The 20,834-nt window shown below is 46.9% G+C and overlaps 1 protein-coding gene across 20 annotated transcripts in view; it reads left to right on the top strand.

The window, feature by feature from the left end:
* FBRSL1 (fibrosin like 1) overlaps nucleotides 1-20,834 on the top strand; it is a 520,677-nt gene that overhangs the window by 462,802 nt on the left and 37,041 nt on the right. For 11 of the 20 annotated variants that reach the window (XM_087942881.1, XM_087942869.1, XM_087942865.1 and 8 more), the window contains 3 exons: nucleotides 11,569-11,965; nucleotides 13,524-13,780; nucleotides 19,687-19,886. In XM_087942881.1, the coding sequence (XP_087799007.1) occupies nucleotides 11,569-11,965; nucleotides 13,524-13,780; nucleotides 19,687-19,886 (854 nt within the window). Of the gene's footprint in view, nucleotides 1-11,568; nucleotides 11,966-13,523; nucleotides 13,781-18,381; nucleotides 18,543-19,686; nucleotides 19,887-20,834 lie in introns of all 20 variants that reach the window. The other 9 variants (XM_087942874.1, XM_087942872.1, XM_087942883.1 and 6 more) reach the window with 3 other exon arrangements.

Raw genomic sequence — 20,834 nt, 5'->3', positions numbered from 1 at the left:
CAGTTTCCATCCATTATTCCTTATCTGGTCTTTGGGTGCCTTGGAAAATAGCTTGACCCCCTTCCTCCTCTCTCTGGCAGCCCCTCAAATATTGGAACACTGTTATCTTCTCATCCCTAATCCTCCTTTTCATTAAACTAGACATATCCAATTCCTTCAACCATTCTTCATATGTTTTAGCCTCCAGTCCCCTGACCATCTTTCTTTTTCTTCTCTGCACTCTTTCTAGAGTCTCCACATCTTTTTTACATCGCGGCGACCAAAACTGAATGCAGTATTCCAAGTATGGTATTTTCAAGGCATTATAAAGTGGTGTTAACACTAGTTTATTCCGACCTGTCTGTTCCTCTGGGTGCGAAAAATACCGGCAGGTTGTGTCTGTACAGGTAGTCCTCCATTTCCAAGAGTTCATTTAGCGACCATTCAAAGTTAACGACAGCACTGAAATTGTGTTTGTGTGAATCGCCAAGCTGCCTCCCGTGACAGCCATCTCTCACGTTGCAAACTTCGGCGAAGAACCTCAATTCAAACGTGGACCTGGAGCAGCTTTGGGCTAAAGAAAGCACAAAGAACTGGCTATTAAAAGCCCATTTAGGAGGATTTCTGTTTTAAAAGTGTGAACTACTGCAATTTGAGGGAAAAGGTGAAATCAAGCAGAAGAGAGGCGCACAGAGGCGGCTTTGAGTTGGGATGATGAGGAGCAGCTGTGTAAACATAACTTTCCCCCTTATTTGCAGAAAAATGTCAGGATTCATAAGATTTATTCTTTTTTAAAAACAAAAAAAAACCCCACCCATTATAAACCCCCCAACTGACGATGCAACTGGGTTTAATCTAAAGGGGCCAAGGATTATACAAAATGTTGACCATGTCTTACTTATTCATAGAGTAGCCGCTGCTTTGGCAGCAAGAATAAAGAGTTTTTTCAATACAAGTCGACCCAACCATCTTGTCTGTCAGTTTCCCCCCCTTATGATCCAACCAGGCCGCCATGACTTAAGAGCCACAATGGAGCCCAACATTCACGTTGCTAAAGTGAGAGAGGTTGTTAAGTGAGTTTTTGGTGGTTCGCTGGCAGCCGGTGCAGACGGCAAAGGTATTAGACAGTGAGGATGAAAGGGAACCAGGCAAGGGAGTCTGGAGAAGACTTGGACGATGCAGGGATGGGCCCAGGGCTATCTGGGAGTGGGAAGCTGCCTTTGGAGCCTGGCAGCAGCGAAGCAGAGGACCCGGGGGAGCCTGTTCCCAGTGCGTGTGTGCTCAGAGCCGCTAGAAGGCAAGAGCAGCTGAGAAAAAAAGGGGAAACTCGGGAGTAAGGCTGGGAGGTGATTGCAGCTCCCATAAGGGATAAAAGTCAGCCCTCGGTGACGTGCTCTTTGCAGGAAGCAAAGAAGTTCATTAGATTCTGATTCCTCATTGAAGCCCTGTGAACTCTGGTTTGTCTTTGCTGTGGAACTTCTGTCAGTTTATATTCTAAGTAACTGGGCTTCTGTTTCTTGGCAGCCTTCTACAACCCTGAAAGGCGTGAGCTTATCTAAAAGAATTGGGTCTAATAAGTTTTGGCTGGGAGTGCAAGAAATTCCCAGCGTTGCATTCAAATAGGTTTGATTTTACACTCAGTTTGTGTTCCCTTCATTTGGACGAAGCCTGGGTCAGAAAATGTTCAGGACTCTTCCGGCCGCATTTGTGAGGGGAATCCCTGCAGACATTAAGTCAGGAACACAGTTGTTACCTGAAACTGGCTTCCCCATTTATTTTGGCCGATCAGAAGGTTGCAAAAGGGGATCACGTGCCCCCCGGGACGCTGCAGCCATCCATAAGTACATGCCAGTTGCCAAGCAACTGAATTTTGATCACATGATCACGGGGACCAAGCAACGATTGTCAGAAGGAGATCACATGACTTTGGCGCACTGCAACCATCATAAATAGGAACCAGTAGCCCACTGTATGAACGTTGGTCATGTGACCACGGAGATGCCATGGGTGAAAAACAGCACCGGGTCACTTTTTTCAGTGCCGTCATAACTTCGGACCATTGCTAAGCGAACTGTTGTAAGCCGAGGACTACTCGTATAGGGGAACAGGTGGCCGTGGTTCTTGGTGGCCTCTCGAAATTTGGATCAAGCTACCTCCTTTGGTTTATGGAGGTTCTCAGTCATTCCAGGTCACGGTTGTCCCAAAAGTGCTTTTTTTTAAAAAAAAAAAATTATTTTATATAGTTTTTTCTTTTTCTTTTTTTAATTAAATTTTATTGGTTTTTAAAAACAAACATAAACAAACAAAACATAAAAACATCAAGCTATCTTCCGTATGTGTACATACAGTGTGCCGGTTGGTTTACAAATTGTTTTGTGCTTCCATTTCGTAGTCTTCAATTACAATTGCACTACATATAATCTCATATTTTCAATCAAAAATTAAATACCTTAGTATCATTATTAATCAATCATTTGACTATACTTTTGTTCATTCATGTTTTACAAGATAACCATAGTTTACTTAGTTTATTTTATAACAGTTCATATTATCATCCCAAATCTATCCTAAAATCATTTTGTAGATATAATAAGAAAGAAGTACATCTTTATATATTTATTATTTTCTAAAAGTCTACATATTTCACTACTATACTTTATTGTCTAACCATTGATAGAAAAGATCCCAAATTTTATAAAATTGTTTATCCTCTTGTTCTCTGATTTCAAATGTCAATCTACTCATTTCAGCACATTCCAATATTTTCTTAATGATTTTCCTCCTGTGATGGTATCTTCTCATTTTTCCAGTTTTTAGCAAATACAATCCTAGCCGCTGTTAATACATTTACAAACAGTTATTTCAAGTCTTTACTATATAACCAAAAGTGCTTTTTTTTTTTTCCAAGAGGCAACTGGGCTTTCAGGTTTTTTTTCTTTGAAGACGTTTCGCTTCTCCTCCAAGAAGAAGCTTCTCCAGTTCGCTTCTCATCCAAGAAGCTTCTTTGGAACTGAAGAAGCTTTGATTTGGATCTCTCTCTCTCTCTCTCTCTCTCTCTCTCTCCTTCTCCTCCTCTTCTCGTTTTCCTTCTTCTTCTTCCCTTCCTTCCTCTTTGTTTCTCTCTCTCTCTCCTTCCTCTCTCTTTCTTTGTCTCTATCTCTCAATATATCTCTCAATATATCTTTCTCTGTCTCTCTCTCTCTCTGCCTCTCTCTCTCTTTCAATATCTCTCTGTCTCTCTCTCTGTCTCTCTCTCAATCTCTTTGTCTCTCAAAATATCTCTCAATATCTCCCTCCCTCTCTCCCTCCCTCCCTCTCCCCCCTCTCTCTCTCTCTCTCTCTCTCTCTCTCTCTCTCTCTCTCTCTCTCTCTCTTCTGTTCAGTTGAGTAATAATTGCTTCGGACGCCTTCTGGGCTATTGATCCGTCGAGGGCTTCAATTCCAATGCAAGGCTGTGTCAGGGATTTAATTGGAGCAATTAATAACTCAACAGCCAGGTGGGGAATCGATAGCCGGATTTCCAAACAGGGAGAGAAGGAAAGCAGCAAGGGAAGGAAGCGTTTTCCCCCACCCCAAGACACACACACACACACCCCCCTCCCCTTCTGTAATGTGGCAGCTGATGGTTGGATGTTTGCACTTCCTTGATTAATTAACCTCCCCCCGTCACCCTCCAACGCTTGATAGATAATTGAGTTGTGTCTTTTTAAAAGGCTTTTGACCTGATTACTCCGTACACCGGAATTGTCTTTGTGCTGTTGATTTGAGCCATCCCGAAAGGCCCCCGAAACACCCCAGCCAGCCATTAAAATGCCTTTTTTCTGCCTGCGGTTTTGATTTATTTGTTTTCTTTTTTTAAAAAAACAACAACAACAAGAACAACAGTGACAGGAAAAGCAAAGCTTGTCTTCCTTTTTCTAGTCAATGGCCTCTTGCATCATGGGTGTGGGAAGCCGGTTAGCCTCTGCTTAAGAGCCAGATCGAAGGGATTTAACCCTGCTGAGTTTTGATCCGCATTCAAGGCCCAGATTAAAAAGCCGCCATGAAACTTCCAATCTCATTACCGAAGCCGCTTCTGCCATCGGTGCCTGGGGTCGAAAATCCCATTTTAAGCCCTGCTCTGGGTGCTTGGCAGCCGCGGACTTCCGTGCAAACATGGCGTGACTTCATTTTTATTTTATTTTTGCCTTTTTTTTCAATCTTGTCCCTCATTCCCTCAGTCCAGGGCCTGCTTCTATTCATTTCTCCTGAGGTCTTTTGTTGCATGCTTCCAGATAATCCCTTCCCCGGGAACATCTTCAAGGCCTATAGAAGGACAGAGCTCTCCACCAGGGTCCGTAATTGCTGCCAGAGGCACTTTCAGATGAACAGAGTTGCAAGGGACCTTGTAGGTCATCTAGTCCAACCACCCCACCCAAGCAGGAGACCCTTACACCATTTCTGACAGATGGCAGTCCAGCCACTTCTTGAAAGCTTCCAGTGATGAAGGTCCCACAATTTCTGAAGGCAACTTCTGTTCCATTGGTTGATTGTTCTCACTGTCAGGAAATTCCTCCTTATTTTCAGGTTGAATCTCTCCTTGATCAGTTTCCATCCATTCTTCCTTGTCTGGCCTTCAGGTGCTTTGGAGAATAGCTTGACCCCCTTCCTCCTCTCTGTGGCAGCCCCTCAAATAATGGAAGACTGCTATTCTGTCTCCTCTGGTCCTTCTCTTCCCTAGATTAGCCAGGCCCAGTTCCTGCAACCGTTCATCGTATGTTTTAGCCTCCAGTCCCCTCATCATCCTGGTTGCTCTTCTCCGCCATCTTTCTCAAGTCTCAACATCTTCTTTATAGCGTGGTGACCAAAACTGGATGCAGTATTCCAGGTGTGGTCTTACTAAGTAAAATGAGGATCCAGCTTGTCGGGGACAAGAAGCTGACTCTGTAAACTGCTTAGAGAGGACTCTAAAGCACTGTGAAGCGGTATATAAGTCTAAGTGCTATTGCTTGTGGTATTTCCTGCTCGCAGCATCTGAGCTAACTAGTGCAAATGTCCTTTTGTCGTGCATCATGTGTCCAGCTCAGCCACACCGCTAAGACTTTCACGAGAGCAGACCTCAGGCATCTCACGAAGGAGCTTAGAGGGCGATCGAGTTTCCTTTGAGTAGATTATTCCTAAATTTGGAGGGCGCTCTTTGGAAAAGGGCCATCAATTAAATTCATCAAATGAGCTGTAATCCATTAATCCAAGGCAGCTGCATGACTTTGGGGTGGGATTACAGCAGTTGGTTTGGCGACAAAAGAACCCATTTTCGAGACAGCGTAAACCATGCACGTGGGAGCCGGACGTTGTGTTGGATTTGGTTGAAAAGAAAGGTTCTGGAGCAGATGGGTAGGAGAAGCCAGCATCTGGGTGGAAGAAGCTTCTGCTTACAGCCTTACTATCTTGAAAACAGATGTGGCTGCTTTAATGAGTCGCAGAGAGTATTGTCGCCCGCCAGCAGCTGACGGAGCTGGCATCAGAGTTGGACAGTGAGGAGATTGGGGAAGAACCTGGGCCAGTCCTGGAGGCTGAGGAAGGCTCGGACGAGGGCTCTGCGTCAGAGGCAGAGATGGGACCAGGGCAGGCTGCCTTCGGAGTTAGACAACAGTGACGCGGAGGAGCTTCTCCAACCAGTTCCCAGCCTATGCATGAGCAGAGCTGCCAAAAGGAAGGAAGAATTAAGAACTCAGGGTCGACTCCGGAGTAAGGCCACACCTCTGAGATGATTGGCCCCTCCCATAGGACACAAAAGATGAGCGAACGGGACAGGAGCTGTTGCAGGAAGCAATTAGTTCTTCTGGCCGATTCAAGATTCTGTTTGACCCTGTGTCAAGTTTGGCCTCGCCCTGCGCTTGGCCATTCGTTCTCTGGCAGCCTTCCAAGTGGGATAAGGTGGGTGTTTATCAACGTTCCCCTGAAAGACTGTTTGTGAAGCCATTCAGGCTGTGAATGGATGTAATTCACAGCCGTGGAAGTAAAAGAGGTTTTTGCCGGGACTAAGGTTGTGGTTTATGCTTTCTAAAGGAAGCCCAGGTCAGAACAGAGGGAGGCTGCAATTCATGGTCTCTCCTTAATTAGCTTCCATCCTTTGCTGTTGTACTGGTGCTTTGGGGAATAATTTGACCCTCCTCTTCTTTTTCTCGGCCGCTAAGATACGGGAAGACTGATATCCTGTCACCCCTAGTCCCAGAGGTGAACTAGAGCAGGGGTCCCCAACCACTGGGCCCCGGACCGGTACCGGTCCGTGGATCATTTTGCACTGGGCCGCAAAGAATGAATAATCGTGATTAAAATATATATAAAAATGCGTTTTTGCTTCCGGGTGTCTTATTTTGAAAGACAAACACTTCCGCCCTCGCCTAACTTCCGCGCTTGACTCTTTGGTGCGTATTTATCCTGCATCAGCAATGCAGGAAGAAGCTTCTGCTTACAGCCTTACTATCTTCGCAAAATGAGCCAGAAACAGAGCTCACTGGAGACTTTTTTTTGGAACGGGTAAGTTACGGGTTCATCGCTTATTTATTTACTGTTATTGGAACCTTCACACCCCTACCCGGTCCTTGAAAAAGTGTTTCTGCGTGAAACTGGTCCCTGGTACAAAAAAGGTTGGGGACCACTGGACTAGAGGACCTCCCGGGTCCCTTCCAACTCTGTTCTTCTGTCCCTTCCCAAGGCTCCGTGGCTTGTTACAGCCCCACCGACTGCAATCTAGCAGGTTAAATGATTTTAGCCGCACAGTTTATTAAAACTGGCAAGTGCTCGCTCCAGTTCTTTTCCTGTTCGGCAAGGCTGTCAGAGAGAATAATTGACAGTGGCAGCTGTTCAGGGATTGTTTTAGATGGGGCAGGATGATGACTCTTGATGGACAGCTCTGCGCAAAGGAAGAGAAGGGTTAGAGGTGGGATTTGCGTCGGGCTCCAGGAGAAGCATCGTCCTTAGAAGGAGCAAATGTGTGTCTGTGGGGGGGGCAATGCAAAAGGAACTCAGCACAATGTCCCCTATGCAGGATTTGGATTGGAAACAGACATCCCCAAACCCACACCAGAATTTTAAATGCTTCTTTTTGAATCCAGAACCTTCTTGACATTGCTTGGAAAAAAACCGCAATGGAAATATTTACGTAACTGTGGGATATTCTGTCCTTTCCCCAGCCATCTGGGGACACCGTTTTCCAGGCCTTCTCCTTGTTAAATCATGATCCCTATTTCACTAAAGCCCCACGGAGTTTCATGATGGTGCATCCCAGTTTTAGAACTGCAGTGTTTTTACAGATTAACAGAGTTGGAAGGGTCCTTGTAGGTCATTTAGTCCAACCCCCCACCCCACCCAAGCAGGAGACCCTACACCATTTCTGACAGAGGACAGTCCAGCCACTTCTTGAAAGCCTCCAGTGGTGAAGCTTCCACAACTTCCAAAGGCAACTTCTGTTCCATTGATTGATCTGACTGTCAGGAAATGTCTCTTTATTTTCAGGTTGAATCTCTCCTTGTTCAGTTTCCATCCATTATTCCATGTCTGGCCTTCAGGTGCTTTGGAAAATAGCTTGACCCCCCTCATTCTCTCTGTGGCAGCCCCTCAGATATTGAAAGACTTCTATCCTGTCTCCCCTGGTCCTCCTCTTCCCTTAGACCAGCTATGCCCAGTTCCTGCAACCGTTCATTATATTATTATTATTATTATTATTATTATTATTATTATTATTATTATTATATATTTGTTTTCTTAAGTTTTCGCGGGTACTTACATGTATGGTATTCAGCTTTGTTCGGGTATTTTCCCACGTCATTATAGTTGTGCTTTTAAAGTTATAGCAACGTTTCGGCAGAATCTCATCTGCCATCATCAGGCTTCTGTATTGTGTTCGTCTGTGAGTCAGACTTTCACAGCCGTTTCTGTTTTAAATTTGGTGCTAGCCTACTGCTGTGCCAGAATGGTTTTTTCTTCATCCTAATTGGTTGGGAGTCTTGGTCTGTGTTTATTGGTCTTGGAGTTTACTGTGTTCTGCTTGATTGGTGTTTCTAATATCTTCTGTCTGTTTTGTGGCTTTTTTTGTCTTGATTGGCTGGCAACATTGTGTTTCCTGTATTGGAGGCTTTTAGTGCAGCTTGGCTCCGAGTAAATGGACGGCTATCATTTATTAGGAAGCTAAGTTTCGTCTGGGTGCCTGGTTGGTGTGTGTTTGAGCTGGAGGTATCAGGAGGAGTCTGTTTGTGCCCAGGTGTTTGCCTGGCTTATGGTGTGGATATTTTTTTGTTTGAGAGTGCAGGCTTCCAGATAATTGACAGTCTGGTGGAGTCATCTATTCATGCTTTCATATATATAATTTTAGTTTCCAGGCCTTTGATCATCTTAGATACATTCAGATTAACAGAGTCAGAAGGGACCTTGTAGGTCATCTAGTCCAACCCCCCCACCCAAGCAGGAGACGCTACACCATTTCTGACAGATACGTATGAAGAACGGTTGCAGGAATTAGGCATGTCTAGTCTAGTGAAGAGGGACCCGGTGGCTCACTGGCTAAGACGCTAAGATTGTCGATCAGAAAGGTCAGCAGTTTAGCGGTTCGAATCCCTAGCACCACGTAATGGAGTGAATTTTCGTTCCTTTTCCCAGCTTCTGCCAACCTAGCAGTTCGAAAGCACGTAAAAATGCAAGTAGAAAAATAGGGACCTTCCCTTTGGTGGGAAGGTCACAGTGTTCCATGCACCTTTGGCATTTAGTCATGCCGGCCACATGACCACGGAGACGTCTTCGGACAGCGCTGGCTCTTTGGCTTTGTAACGGAGATGAGCACCGCCTCCTAGAGCCAGAAATGACTAGCATGTATTATGTGCGAGAGGAACTATTACTTTACCTTTTACAAGGAAACTCACTGAGCCAATGTCTCACTTAACAACAGAAATATTGGGCTCAAATGTGGTAGTAACTCGAGGACCCCCTTTATCCTATCCATCCCGTAGTGGAAATAGCCTATAGTGTCCGCCTCTACAAGGAGAATTGCAACTCTCCTCTCTACTTAGTGGAAATCTCACTGGGAAAAAATACTTTCTTCAGATGTTGCAATGAAAAGAGGCAGGATCGATATAAAGCCACATGGGAGATGTCTCGGCTGCCGGTGTCGACACGTCTAATGGGATGTAGGAGATAACATGGTGCCTTTTTGTTAAGGAACATTTGGTTGTATCTGAAATGCCTCTGGTGGACATCTCGGAAGAGCAGCTAAGATGATCAAAGGCCTGGAGACTAAACCATTTGAAGAACGTCTGCAGGTTTGGGGTCTGGCTAGTCTAAAGAAAAGGAGAATTAAGGGGTGACATGATATCAGTATCCCAGTATTTGAGGGGCCGCTGCCCCCCAAAGAAGAGGAGATCAAATTATTCTCCAAAGCACCAGAGGGCAGGATAAGAAACAATGATTGGAAACTGATCAAAGAGAGAAGCAACCAGGAATTAAAGGGAAACTTCCTAACAGTGAGGATAATTAACCGGTGGAACAGCTTGCTTTCAGAAATCATGGGCGCTCCATCACTGGAGGTTTTTAAGAAGCGACTGGACAGTCACTTGCCTGAGATGGTATAGGTTCTCCTGCTTGAGCAGGGGGCTGGACTAGAAGACCTCCAAGGTCCCTTCCAGCACTATTCTATTCTAAATCTGTCCTGCCAGGGGGTGGGGGGAAAAAAACTATATTGGCAACGTGTTTCTTGATTCTAATATCTCCTGGGAAGTTTCTAAGTGGTCTACTTGAGTTAGGAAGAAAAGAAAGAGCTTTATCTAATCCCTAACCGAGTTTGTGCCAAGACACAATTCATGATAACTGTCAAGCAGGCTTGTGAAGGGAAAGAGCCGAAGCTGATGTGAATCCAGCTTTAATTAAGGTTGAAAAATTGGAGTTGACTGCTGAGTCTTTGGCAAATTAGCTCAAGTGTATTATTGCGATGGAAATTAACTACTCTAGAACTTGGGGAAAATAAACAACGTGTCTGCCTTTGCAGGGTTTCCATAGAATTGCCAGCTTGTTTAGGACTGGGCTGGAAATCAGGAAGGCAGAATTGGGACCGTCAGATGCCAAGATGGAAGCAGAAGCTCTGGATATGTATTTTTTGTTGTTGTTGTTGAAAGCCTCCAAGACGTTTAAGAGAGCCAGTCATCCTTGGGGCTCTTCCAGACTATAATGATGAAAAATGGAAAAGACCATCTGTTAGGTGATTTATCTTTGTGTAGTTAACAGCAGGTTGGCCCGGAAACTAGTTTGCAAAGAGGTTCACCTTGACCCCCTCTAAAAAAAATAAAAAAAATAAAAAGGAACTTGGCTTGTCAAATGTAAACAAGGTTTCTAGAGGTTTTCCCTGTTCTGTAGCAATAGCACTTAGGCTTATATACCGCTTCACAGTGCTTTCCGGACCTCTCTAAGCAGTTTGCAGAGTCAGCCTCTTGCCCCCAACAAGCTGAGTCCTCATTTTTGGTCAGGATTGAACTGCTGGCAGTCAGCAGAATTAGTCTGCAATACTGCATTCTAACCACTGGGAGGGAAGGAAGGAAGGAAGGAAGGAAGGAAGGAAGGAAGGAAGGAAGGAAGGAAGGAAGGAAGGAAGGAAGGAAGGTCAATAGCAATAGCACTTAGACTTATATACCACTTCCCAGTGCTTTACAGCCCTCTCTAAGTGGTTTACAGAGTCAGCCTCTTGCCCCCAACAATCTGGGTCCTCATTTTACCCACCTGAGAAGAATGGAAGGTTGAGTCAACCTTGAGCCGCTCAGAATCGAACTGTTGGCAGTGGGCAGAGTTAGCCTGCAATACTGTATTCTAACCACTGCACCACCACAGCTCTGTACCTATAATACGAATGCTGGAAGCTAAGCTTCTTGTACGTAGAGTGAAGGAGAAGGTTTATAAAAGAATAGCAGAGTTGGAAGGGACCTCGGAGGTCTTCTAATCCAACCCCCTGCCCAAGCAGGAGGCTGCCATTCCAGACAAGTGGCTGTCCAGTCTCTTCTTAAAAGCCTCCAGTGATGGAGCACCCACAATTTCTGGAGACAAGTTGTTCCACTGATTAATTGTTCTCACTATCAGGAAATTTCCACTTAGTTCTAGGTTGGTCCTCTCCTTGATTAGTTTCCGTCCATTGTTTCTTGTCTTTCCTTCAGGTACTATGGAAAATAGGCTGACCCCCCTCTTCTTTGGCGGTAGCATTGTTTGTCCTAACCTGTGGAAGACATGATCCATTTTGTAGAAAGGGGACCTTCCTAGTTTGGAGATGATGAGAACTTCCTTGATCGATTTCTTCTTGATGGTTCTTCCTGCAAATAAACCTTCAATGAGCATCCATTCCGGTTTTAGTTTTGCTTTTGAAACAGGAATTGAAAACCGCTGGGATCCATCTTTTAAGTTGAAAGCAAAGGATGTTGTCGTGGAACCATAACAACAAAAGAAGAATAACCTTGTTTGAATAATGGGATGTTCTCTCCGGCCACAACTTTCCTTCCATGAGCTGAGAAAAAAAAAAAAAAAAAACTTGCGTGTAACCTTTTTGCTTTTATATCCCCTTCCCCTGTCTTCTTGTTGTAGGTCCAACGTCGAATGACAAGGCCGAAACAAAAGCAGGAAACCTCCCTAAAATCTCCGGGTTAGAACGCAGCCAGGAACTGAACACAGACCTGCCATTCGTTCTACCCCTCTCCAGCCCGCCACCTACCGCAACCATCGTGACGTCCAGCTCTTCGGTACCCACGTCAAGCACCCGGGCTAGCCCGCTCTTGAAAAAGGAACCCTTGGTCCCAGCACCAGCACCTCCGAGGCTCACCCCTCAGCCACAGCCTCGTCCGCAGTCACAACCTCAGCCTCGTCCGCAGTCGCAACCTCAGTTGTTGCCCGAGCTCCGGACACAGCTGCCGAGTCATATCCCCCCACCTCTCAGTTATCAGGTCCATCACCAAGTGGCCCACAACGGAATCAATAATATCAGGTAGGGACCGCCAAGGTTGATTGGAAGGCGCTCTTCTCTGCAGCCTTTGTGTGTGTGTGTGTGTGTGTGTGTGTGTTTGCTTTTGCGTGTTTTCAAGCTAGCACCCAACTCAAGGGTTTGGACCATCGTTGGCAAGGGCAAGCAACCAGGACAGCTCCAAGATTGGGCCAGATACATTTCTTTATTGTTGATCCACCAGTTTACAAGAAATTCACCAGGCTGTCTGCCTCCCCTTGGGAAAGGCACATATATAGACCTAAGGATTTGACTTCAAACACTTCCTTCCCCAATTCATCTCTAAGCTGGAATGTCTTTTAACTCCCCTAACCAGGGCCTCCAGCCAGCGGTTCCACCACAATCGTTTCCTGGATTCCTACCCCAAATTCCTCAAAGTTTGTGGGAGCAGGAACGTGGCAGTGAAGGTTTTCTGTGGATTTTGCAAACCCTTCTCTATCTCCATGCACCGGGCTTGAAAAATCACATGAGTTTTTGACAGCATTAATAGAATAGAATAGAATTCTTTATTGTCCAAGTGTGATTGGACACACAAGGAATTTGTCTTGGTGCAAATGCTCTCAGTGTACATAAAAAGAAAAGGTACATTCGTCAAGAGTCAAGAATCATAAGGTACAACACTTAATTATAGTCATAGGGTACAATAAGCAATCAATCATACTAGGAAACAGTCAATATAAATCGTAAGGATACTAGCAACAAGGTTACAGTCATAGTCACAGGTGGGACGGGATGGGTGAAAGGAAGGGAGGATTTATACTTATAGTGTAGCGTAGGCTTAGTAAATAGTTGGACAGTGTTGAGGGAATTATTTGTTTGGCAGAGTGATGGCGTTCAGGGGAAAACTGTCCTTGTGTCTAGTTGTTCTGGTGTGCAGGGCTCTATAGTGTCGTTTTGAGGGTAGGAGTTGAAACCGTTTATGTCCAGGATGTGAGGGGTCTGTAGATATTTTCACAACCCCCCTTTTTGACTCGTGCAGTATACGGGTATAAAGAATACAGGGGAGTTTTTCCAGGTCTCCCAGCTCCTGGTGGGTTAAGTGGGGGGATATGATAAAGGTAGAGGAGGCAAGTGCCAGGATAAGGAGACCAAAAGTTGTGGAGGATATTTCTCATTCTGTTCTTGAGGGAAGACCCTCAGAACATCACGGTTAACCCGAGCGGAGGATAAAATATCACGAAGAACGTCAAGTTGGGAACAGCGAGTCCATCTCAGATGCACCGAACTGGAAGGAAGGTTCAAGGAAGAAGAGACTTAAGGTCATCCGACTAACGCCGGACCTAATTCAGTTGTCAGAAGGAGCATTTCTCTGTGAGTTCTGGAACAAGAGTGTCCAGAAGTTCTAATTCTGAAAAACCTGAAGTCCAAGAAGAAGGCTAGTCTACCCACTGCAAAAACTTTTGTTTTCTCGGCGATAGAGTGCTTGGGATGCTTTCAAGAATGAGGGTGTTATTTTGTAGACTACCTGGTCCTTCTCTAACCATGTTCTTCTTCTTCTTCTCTCCTCCCCCCCCAACCCCGTTTCTTCTGTTTCTCTTCACAGCAGAAGCAGCAGCGCCAGCAGCGCCACGAGCATTAGCCTCCCCAAGCACCTTTCTCTCTCCCCACAGATCCCACCCCACCATTCCTCTGGCCCCGTGGTGCCCCTTTCCATCTCCAACCTTGCCGCTTCGCACTTCCCTCTCCGATCGCAGTCCCAACACCAGCATCATCCGGCCATGTTCGCCACCCCTCCCACGCTGCCGCCCCCACCTCCAGCCTTGCCCACCAACAGCCTTGTGATCCCGGGACACCCTGCAGGTAAGTCCCACCTGGCTCTCTGGACGCTAGACTAAGATACGTTGGCCACCCCTTTGAAAGAGGTACGTGATTAAGTACCTCGGTCAAGTACGTCACTAACCTTTGGGCCCAAGAGACCAGGTCCGTGTGCGAAGGTCCAATTGAACTACTCTGTTGCTAAAAGACCGCGCGCAGGAATCTTCTCAACTCACGCTAGGAATCAAGAACGGGAATCTTCTCAGTTTCTGCTAGGCATGAGATAGGAGTCAGCGGAATTTAAGGGACGTTGTTCGCTTGTAACTACATAGGGATTCGAGGCTGATTCCCCCTTTTCACTCTGCCCTCAGGTTCTGCCACTCCTCCTGCAGTAACAAGAATCAAAACCAGCCAGGAAAAATGAGACAAGAAACTAGGGCTCTTTTGAGTTTTAATCTCAATGTCAGGCTTCTGAGTAATGCTGAAAGCAAAACTGAAAGCAAAACTCCGAGGCAGGTAGATTCCTCAAAGAACAGGTCTATTGGATACACCGTACTGGCGCCACTGGCGAAAACCAACTCTAAAAGTTCCTGCAGTTTTCACCTAATTAAAAAGAGAGTTATTTTTTTCCCCTTTCCCCAAGCCATCAGCCAATAGAGTCCAATAGAGATCAATCAGCCACATGGTCCAATAGAGATGCTGGCAGGTTGCTTGGTTACTCCGCTCCTCCTCTCTCAGCCACCTTTTGGAATGACCTTGGATCCCACAAGAAAAACTTGGCTTTGACGGCAAAAGCCAGCTATTTTCCCCCTTCCCTGTCCCCTCTTTTGCCTCGAGGCAACTATGACGTCGCAAACATGGCCTCAGCCAGGTTCGCTCCAGGGTTGACACTCAACTTTCTTTGAACAGACATAACCCCGCAGTGGCTCAAAAAAAAACAACCCATCATCTCTTTTGAGTTAAATGTTCCACTCTGTCCATCCTTTTTTTTTCCTGCAAGTCTCGGCCTCTGCCCCCGGATAAATAGTAGCATGCTGCTGGAGCAGAGAAATGCTTAGCCCCGTGGAGTTATAAAATAGGAGTGAATTAAATCTGATATCCTCCAGATGTGTGGAGCTTCCTAGCCAAGATGGGAATTGGGACTTGAGCCATGAAATTCCAGCACATGTGGAGAAGCACCGAGAAGTTTTGCATCAGAGATGCCATTTTACATAGAATTCCCCTGTTCTACCTAACATGCAGGTTTCATCCTTAGTAGTAGATGGACCATTTAAAAAAAAAAAAATTAAACCTTACCACACATCCCTTTTTTGACAATTCCTTCCCAGCTGCAAAATTCTTCCAGCAAAAACACTGATTTTTATGTGCCATCACTGTGGGAAAACAGTGAGACCCGGCATTCATCGTTATTCATTTATGGATGCAAAACGAATTCCACAATAACATTCACAGTTGGGAATTAATCAACGTACGCAAATGACATTGCTATCCTTTTGCAGGACAAGCGAAAATTCAGGATTGAGCCTACATATGAAGCACGGCTAAACTAGGAAATATGGGGGGAAATTGTTTTGGTGGACAGCAGTCCTTCCTCTAGAAGGCAAATAAACATAGACAATAAACATTCACACATGCAATAATATTATTTCTCCATGTTCCAGATTTTGGGCACATGCTCCCCCTTATAAAGCTGGACACCTGTATTCCTGGAGGAAGCAAAACTTCTATTGATTTTTTGATTCACAAGATTTGAAACTTTCCCTGCATATTTCAAAGTATGGGTGCATTTCAGGGCTGTCTGTGCCCTGTAAGATCCCCTTTATAGTTTTCCATTGCCTTACATTTGTTCCTGCAGCAGCTGGGATCTCTGGTGGATTTCTCCAGAGTTAAAGGCCCCCTTTTGATCTGACTCTGTAATTCACGCATTCGGATTAAATGGTGAAATCCACACACGCACAAAAGCAACAGTCCTAAAACACCAACAAGAGAGAGAGAGGGAGAGAGAGAGAGATTGTAGAGCGAAGAAAGAAAACCAGATCGCTCGGGGATTAAAATAGCTGCCCATGTATGCCAACACCTTCTCCTATTTCCTATGCAAAGCTAGTTCCGAAGTGAGAAAGAGGAGCTTGGAAGAGGGAGATTTATAATCACTAATAGCAATTATGATTTTTGGTTCTCCCATTTCCTCCTCGGAAGGTTTTGCAATTCAACAGATAGGAAATAAGAGAAGAAAGTGGCCGTCGCGGTGCTGTAGGCTGAACTTCCGTAGTTCCCATCTCCATTGGACCTTTTTCTTATAAGTTTGCCTTCAGTCCCGGAGACTTAAATCAGAAAGATGTCGGACTGAATTTGTCCATCCAGACCTGCTTATCCAGAACCTTATTCAGTGGGGCAACTCCAGAGTGGGGCAGAAATGTTGAGGTAGAGCCATGATGGCAGGTGCCACAGGTGGCACTTAGAGCCATCAGTGTGGATATGCGAACCCCAGCCAAACTTACCTGCACTGCGCATGCGTGCGCCTCCTAGCTGATTTTTGGCCCATTTGAGGCCATTCTTGCCCTCCTGGAGGCTCAAGGGCAGCCTTGGAAGGCTGAAAAATGGGCCTTCCAGAAAGTGAACTGCCGAAACTGGCCTGCCAGCCTCCCGAGGCTACAGAGGCTTTCCTTGAGCCTCCAGGAGGGTGAAAACGGCCTCCCCTGGGCTCCAGAGGCCCTCCGGAGGCTGAAAACGGGCACTTCTGGTATTTCCGGAAGGCCCGTTTTTCAGCTTCCCGAGGCTGCAGAGGCTTCCTTCGAGCCTCCGGGAGGGTGAAAGCAGCCTCAAACGGACCGAAAATCAGCTAGGAGGCACACGCATGCAAAGTGCAGGTAATGGGATGGGGTGGGGGGTGTTGTGCGTGCATGCGCAGGGGGCAGCACATTGTATGGTGGGTGCCGGCACGTGTGCATTTTCGGCACACCACAACCAAAAGGTTCGCCATCACTGAGGTAGAGGCGGGATGACCCATCTATCAGGGTTTCCTCCCCTGACTAAGGTTGGATATGACGCCTCCTTCATTTCTTTGAGCTCAGGGATCCTAGCACTGAATGATGGGTCAGGTAGCAGGTGAGGACCAAGTCCTCGGTCTAGAACCCTGCAAAGCTGCTGCTAATCAGGGTCCTCACCAAATTGTACTACTTTAATAATAAGCCCATTTTCTGTTCACCTCCCCAAATCGCTCAACATTGCTGTAGCGAGGAAGTCCTGTTTTCTGACCCGGCTCCCAAACAAGACAAACCCACTGTAGTTAAATAAATGTTCCATTTATTAGGAGCGCCAGCAGCCCTGGGCAAAAAGTCTTTCTCTCTCACCACAGGCTAACAAGTCTGTCCAGCAGGGAGATGAATAGTTTTCTGTCACATCTATTCCTCTCCGCCCCCTGCCTTTTATCCCCAGAGCTAGCAGCAGTGGCTCTTCTGTCCCAAGGACCGGCCCATAGATTTCCACTGCTCTCCTCTCCTCTGCTTTCTGTGCATCCACGCATCAGACACTGGACCCAGCTGTTCCTCCTCTTCTTCATCAGCCACCTCCAGACCTGAGGGCTGTTGACTCTCCATCTGAGAGCTGACGGACGGCCCAGGCTCCGCCTCTGTCTCTCTCTCTCTCAGCCAGCTCCATTCCTTCTTCCCCTTCAGAGCTCTCAGGTTGCCTTGATGCTGCCCTGATTCCCACACCACCTCCTCCTGATTTAGCTGCTGGAGGAGCCGGTGGCCAAGAGGCCACACAACAGGTCCTGAAAAATTGGTTCTGACCCAGTTTAAATCATTAATTTGACTCCAATGCACCATTCAGGTCTCTGGCATTTGTTTATTGGTACAATCCGATGCTTCAAACCCACATCACTTTAGAGAAACAAAAATCCAAGGCACGAGATCATCTATTGCCCAAAAGGAGGCTTGGGAACAACCTCATTGCAACCCAAGTCACATCACATTAATATTTCATCCGGGTATTTCCAGCAACGTAAGAAATCTGGATTTCAGGTTCAAGCCACTTTGAGGACTCTTAATGGCTTTTATCCATCGCTTGGGAGATAACTCTCAGGTCTCCATTTCAATGCGGCTTGCAATGTTGGCTTTGCATGATCTGGAAGGGGTTTTGAAGGGCGGCTTTGAAAAGATGGACATGCAAGGAGGGAGTGGGGTTGAGTGGGGTTTGGAGGGAGTGGGGTTGAGTTTGGGTTTGGGTTTGGGAGGTCCACTTCTAGAAGAAGATAGGAGAAGCCATGACTTAGTTGTTTTTCCCTGGCCCATTAAGGACACGAAACATAATCTGGTTGATGGGCCTTATCTGTCCCACCAACCTGAAACCAAAGTTGCAAGGAACCATGTAGACTTTTAAGGACCAACCTCTTATTCATCGCAATGCATGAAGTTCCTCCAGAGATGTTGGTGGGGTTGGAAGAAGAGATGGAGACATCGCTGGGTTGCCCTTCTCTCGGCTCCCAAATTTGTTCTCCCGAAAGCAAGATCAGTCATGACCCCTCGGGGTCTCTGGGGTTGGTCAGTGGTGGTGGGAAGGGGCTGAATGTTGCTAAAAAAAACAACCCACCCCCCAAAAACTGTTTTCTACTGTGGTGGCTCATTGTATTCTCTCTTGTTCTTTAGATACCAGCCTGTTGATATCATTCAACCAACCAATCATGTATTGCCAGCCTCATTCGGGGATTCTGATTGGTACATTGTCACAGGCATCTCTCTTACCTCCACCAATGAGTTCTCACGTAGAAAACCATCACAGCATGACGTGCAGAAATAGGGAATGCCAGGTGAATGTTTTGAATTATTTTACCTCTACGTTTTTTGTGGAACTCACAGGCTGCTGGGCCCTGGTGTCTTTGTTTGTTTGTTTGTTTTCCCCTCCTCTCTCCTCTCTCTTTCTCTCTCCGCCTCTCCGTCCCTCTCTCTTCCTCTTGCTCCCTCTCTCTCCCTCCTCTCCTGTCCTCTCTCTCTCTCCTCCTTTCTCTCTCTGCTCCCTCTCTCTCTCTCCTCTCTCTCCCACTGTCTCTCTCTCTCTCTCTCTCCCTTTCTCTCTCTCCCTCTCTTTCCCTCTCCCCTCTTTCTCCCTCTCCCCCTCTCCTTCCCTCTCTCTCTTCTCTTTCTCCCTCTCTCTCCCCTCTCCTCCTCCTCCCTCTTCCTCTTGCTCTCTCTCTCTCTCTCTCTCTCCCACTGTCTTTCTCTCTCTCTCTCCTTTCTCTCTCTCCTCTCCCTCTTTCTCCCTCTCCCCTCTCCTTCCCCCTCTCTTCTTTTCACCTCTCGTCCTCTCCCTCTCCCCCTCTTTCCTCTCCCTCCCCTCTCCCTCCTCCTCTCTTCCTCTCTCCCTCTCTCTCCCACTGTCTTTCTCTCTCTCTCTTTTCTCTGCTCTCCCCTCTCTCCCTCTCTCCCTCCCCTCTCTCTCTTCTCTTTTCCCTCTCCCCTCTATTTCCCTCCCTCCCCCCTCCCTCCTCCTCCTTCCTCTTGCTCCTCTCTCTCTCTCCTCTCTCTCCCACTGTCTTTCTCTCTCTCTCCCTTTCTCTCTCTCCCTCTCTCTTTCCCCTCTCCTTCCCCCTCTCTTTCTCCCTCTCCCTCTCCCTCTCCCCCTCTCTTCCCTTCTCCTCCTCTTCCTCCTCCTCTCTTCCTCTCTCCTCTCTTTCCCTCTCCCTCCCCCTCTCCCCTCCTCCCTCCCCTCTCCTCCCCTCTTGCTCCTCCCTCTCTCCTCTCTCTCCGCCTCTCCTCTCTCTCTCTCCTCTCTCCCTCTCCCCTCTATTTCTCCTCCTCCTCTCTCTCTCCCCCAATCTCCCTCTTTCCCTCTCTCCCTCTCTCTCTCCCTCTTCCCTCTCTCCCCTCTCTCTCTCTCCCCCTCTCCCCTCTTCCCTCTCTCTTTCCCTCTCTCCCCCCTCTCTTTCTCTCTCTCTTTCCTCCCCACTCTTCTAGATCACGAGCTGCTTAGACAAGAACTGAACAATCGGTTTTTGATTCAGATTGCGGACAGGACTGGCGGCTTGCTCGGTCTGGTGCCGATGCTGAGGGCGGAGTTCCATCAGCACCAACACACTCACCAACACACCCATCAGCACACAATCAATCCTTTCCCGTCCAGCCTGCCCCAGAAGCCGCACTCTGCACCTCCCCTGGTGCGTACCCCTTCCCCAAACGTGTGGATAAGTAAGAAATGCCTCTGGTTGACCCTGGTTGAAGGATGTCCCAAACTGGTCTCTTTCCGCTAGTCCAAAGGATGTGTTGCTTTTAAGACACAGTTGTGGTTGCAGCTTTTTGCCACAAAACAAACATGGGGTAATTTGCTACTGCCATTTCTTAGTTATTACCTTTATTTTATCTGTTTGCAGGCAGGAGGGAGGGTTGTGGTCTCCGATATTCTACTAAGGCAGACCTGGGCATTTAGATATGTCTAATCTAACCCTTGGTGTGACATGATAACAGTATTCCAATATTTGAAAGGTTGTCACAAAGAAGAAAAGGTCAAATTACTCTCCAAAGCCCCTGAAGGCAGGACAAGAAGCAACGGCTGGAAACAAATCAAGGAGAGAAGCAACCTAGAACTAAGGAGGAATTTCCTAACAGCGAGAACAATTTAATTAGTGGAACGAAGTGGCAGTGCTCCATCACTTGGAGGTTTACAAGTAGAGGCTGGACAACCATTTGTCTGACATGCTATCGGGCAGGGGTGTCAAACTCAAGGCCCGGGGGCCGGATCCAGCCCGCGGTGCCAGAGAAATTGGAGCTCGGGAGGGCTCCTCCCAAACTCCGTTTTCGCTGGCCATAGGTTGCAGGAGGCCATCGCAGCTGAAAACGGAGCTCGGGAGCCGCTCAGGCCACCACAGGCGCCCCCGACACGAGTGACGCTGAGCTGGCCACACCCACCCAGCCTCCCAAGGTCAAACACAACCCCGATGCATCCCTCAATGAAATCGACGCCCCCCCCCCCCTATAGAGTCTCCTACTCCATCAGGGAGTTGTGACTAGAAGACCTCTCCAGGTCCCGTCCAACCCTTTTGTTCTAAGCCCCCTGAGAATCAGAAGAGCCAAACAAAGAGAGTCTTGAATGGCGAAAGGCATTTGGC

Source organism: Notechis scutatus, chromosome 13 (genome assembly GCF_049901735.1).
Source record: "Notechis scutatus isolate UNSWTSFEM ecotype Mainland chromosome 13, rNotScu1.2, whole genome shotgun sequence".
Taxonomy (NCBI): domain Eukaryota; kingdom Metazoa; phylum Chordata; class Lepidosauria; order Squamata; family Elapidae; genus Notechis; species Notechis scutatus.
The sequence above is the reverse complement of the archived record's forward strand: the minus strand, read 5'-3'. Positions and strand labels throughout refer to the sequence as shown.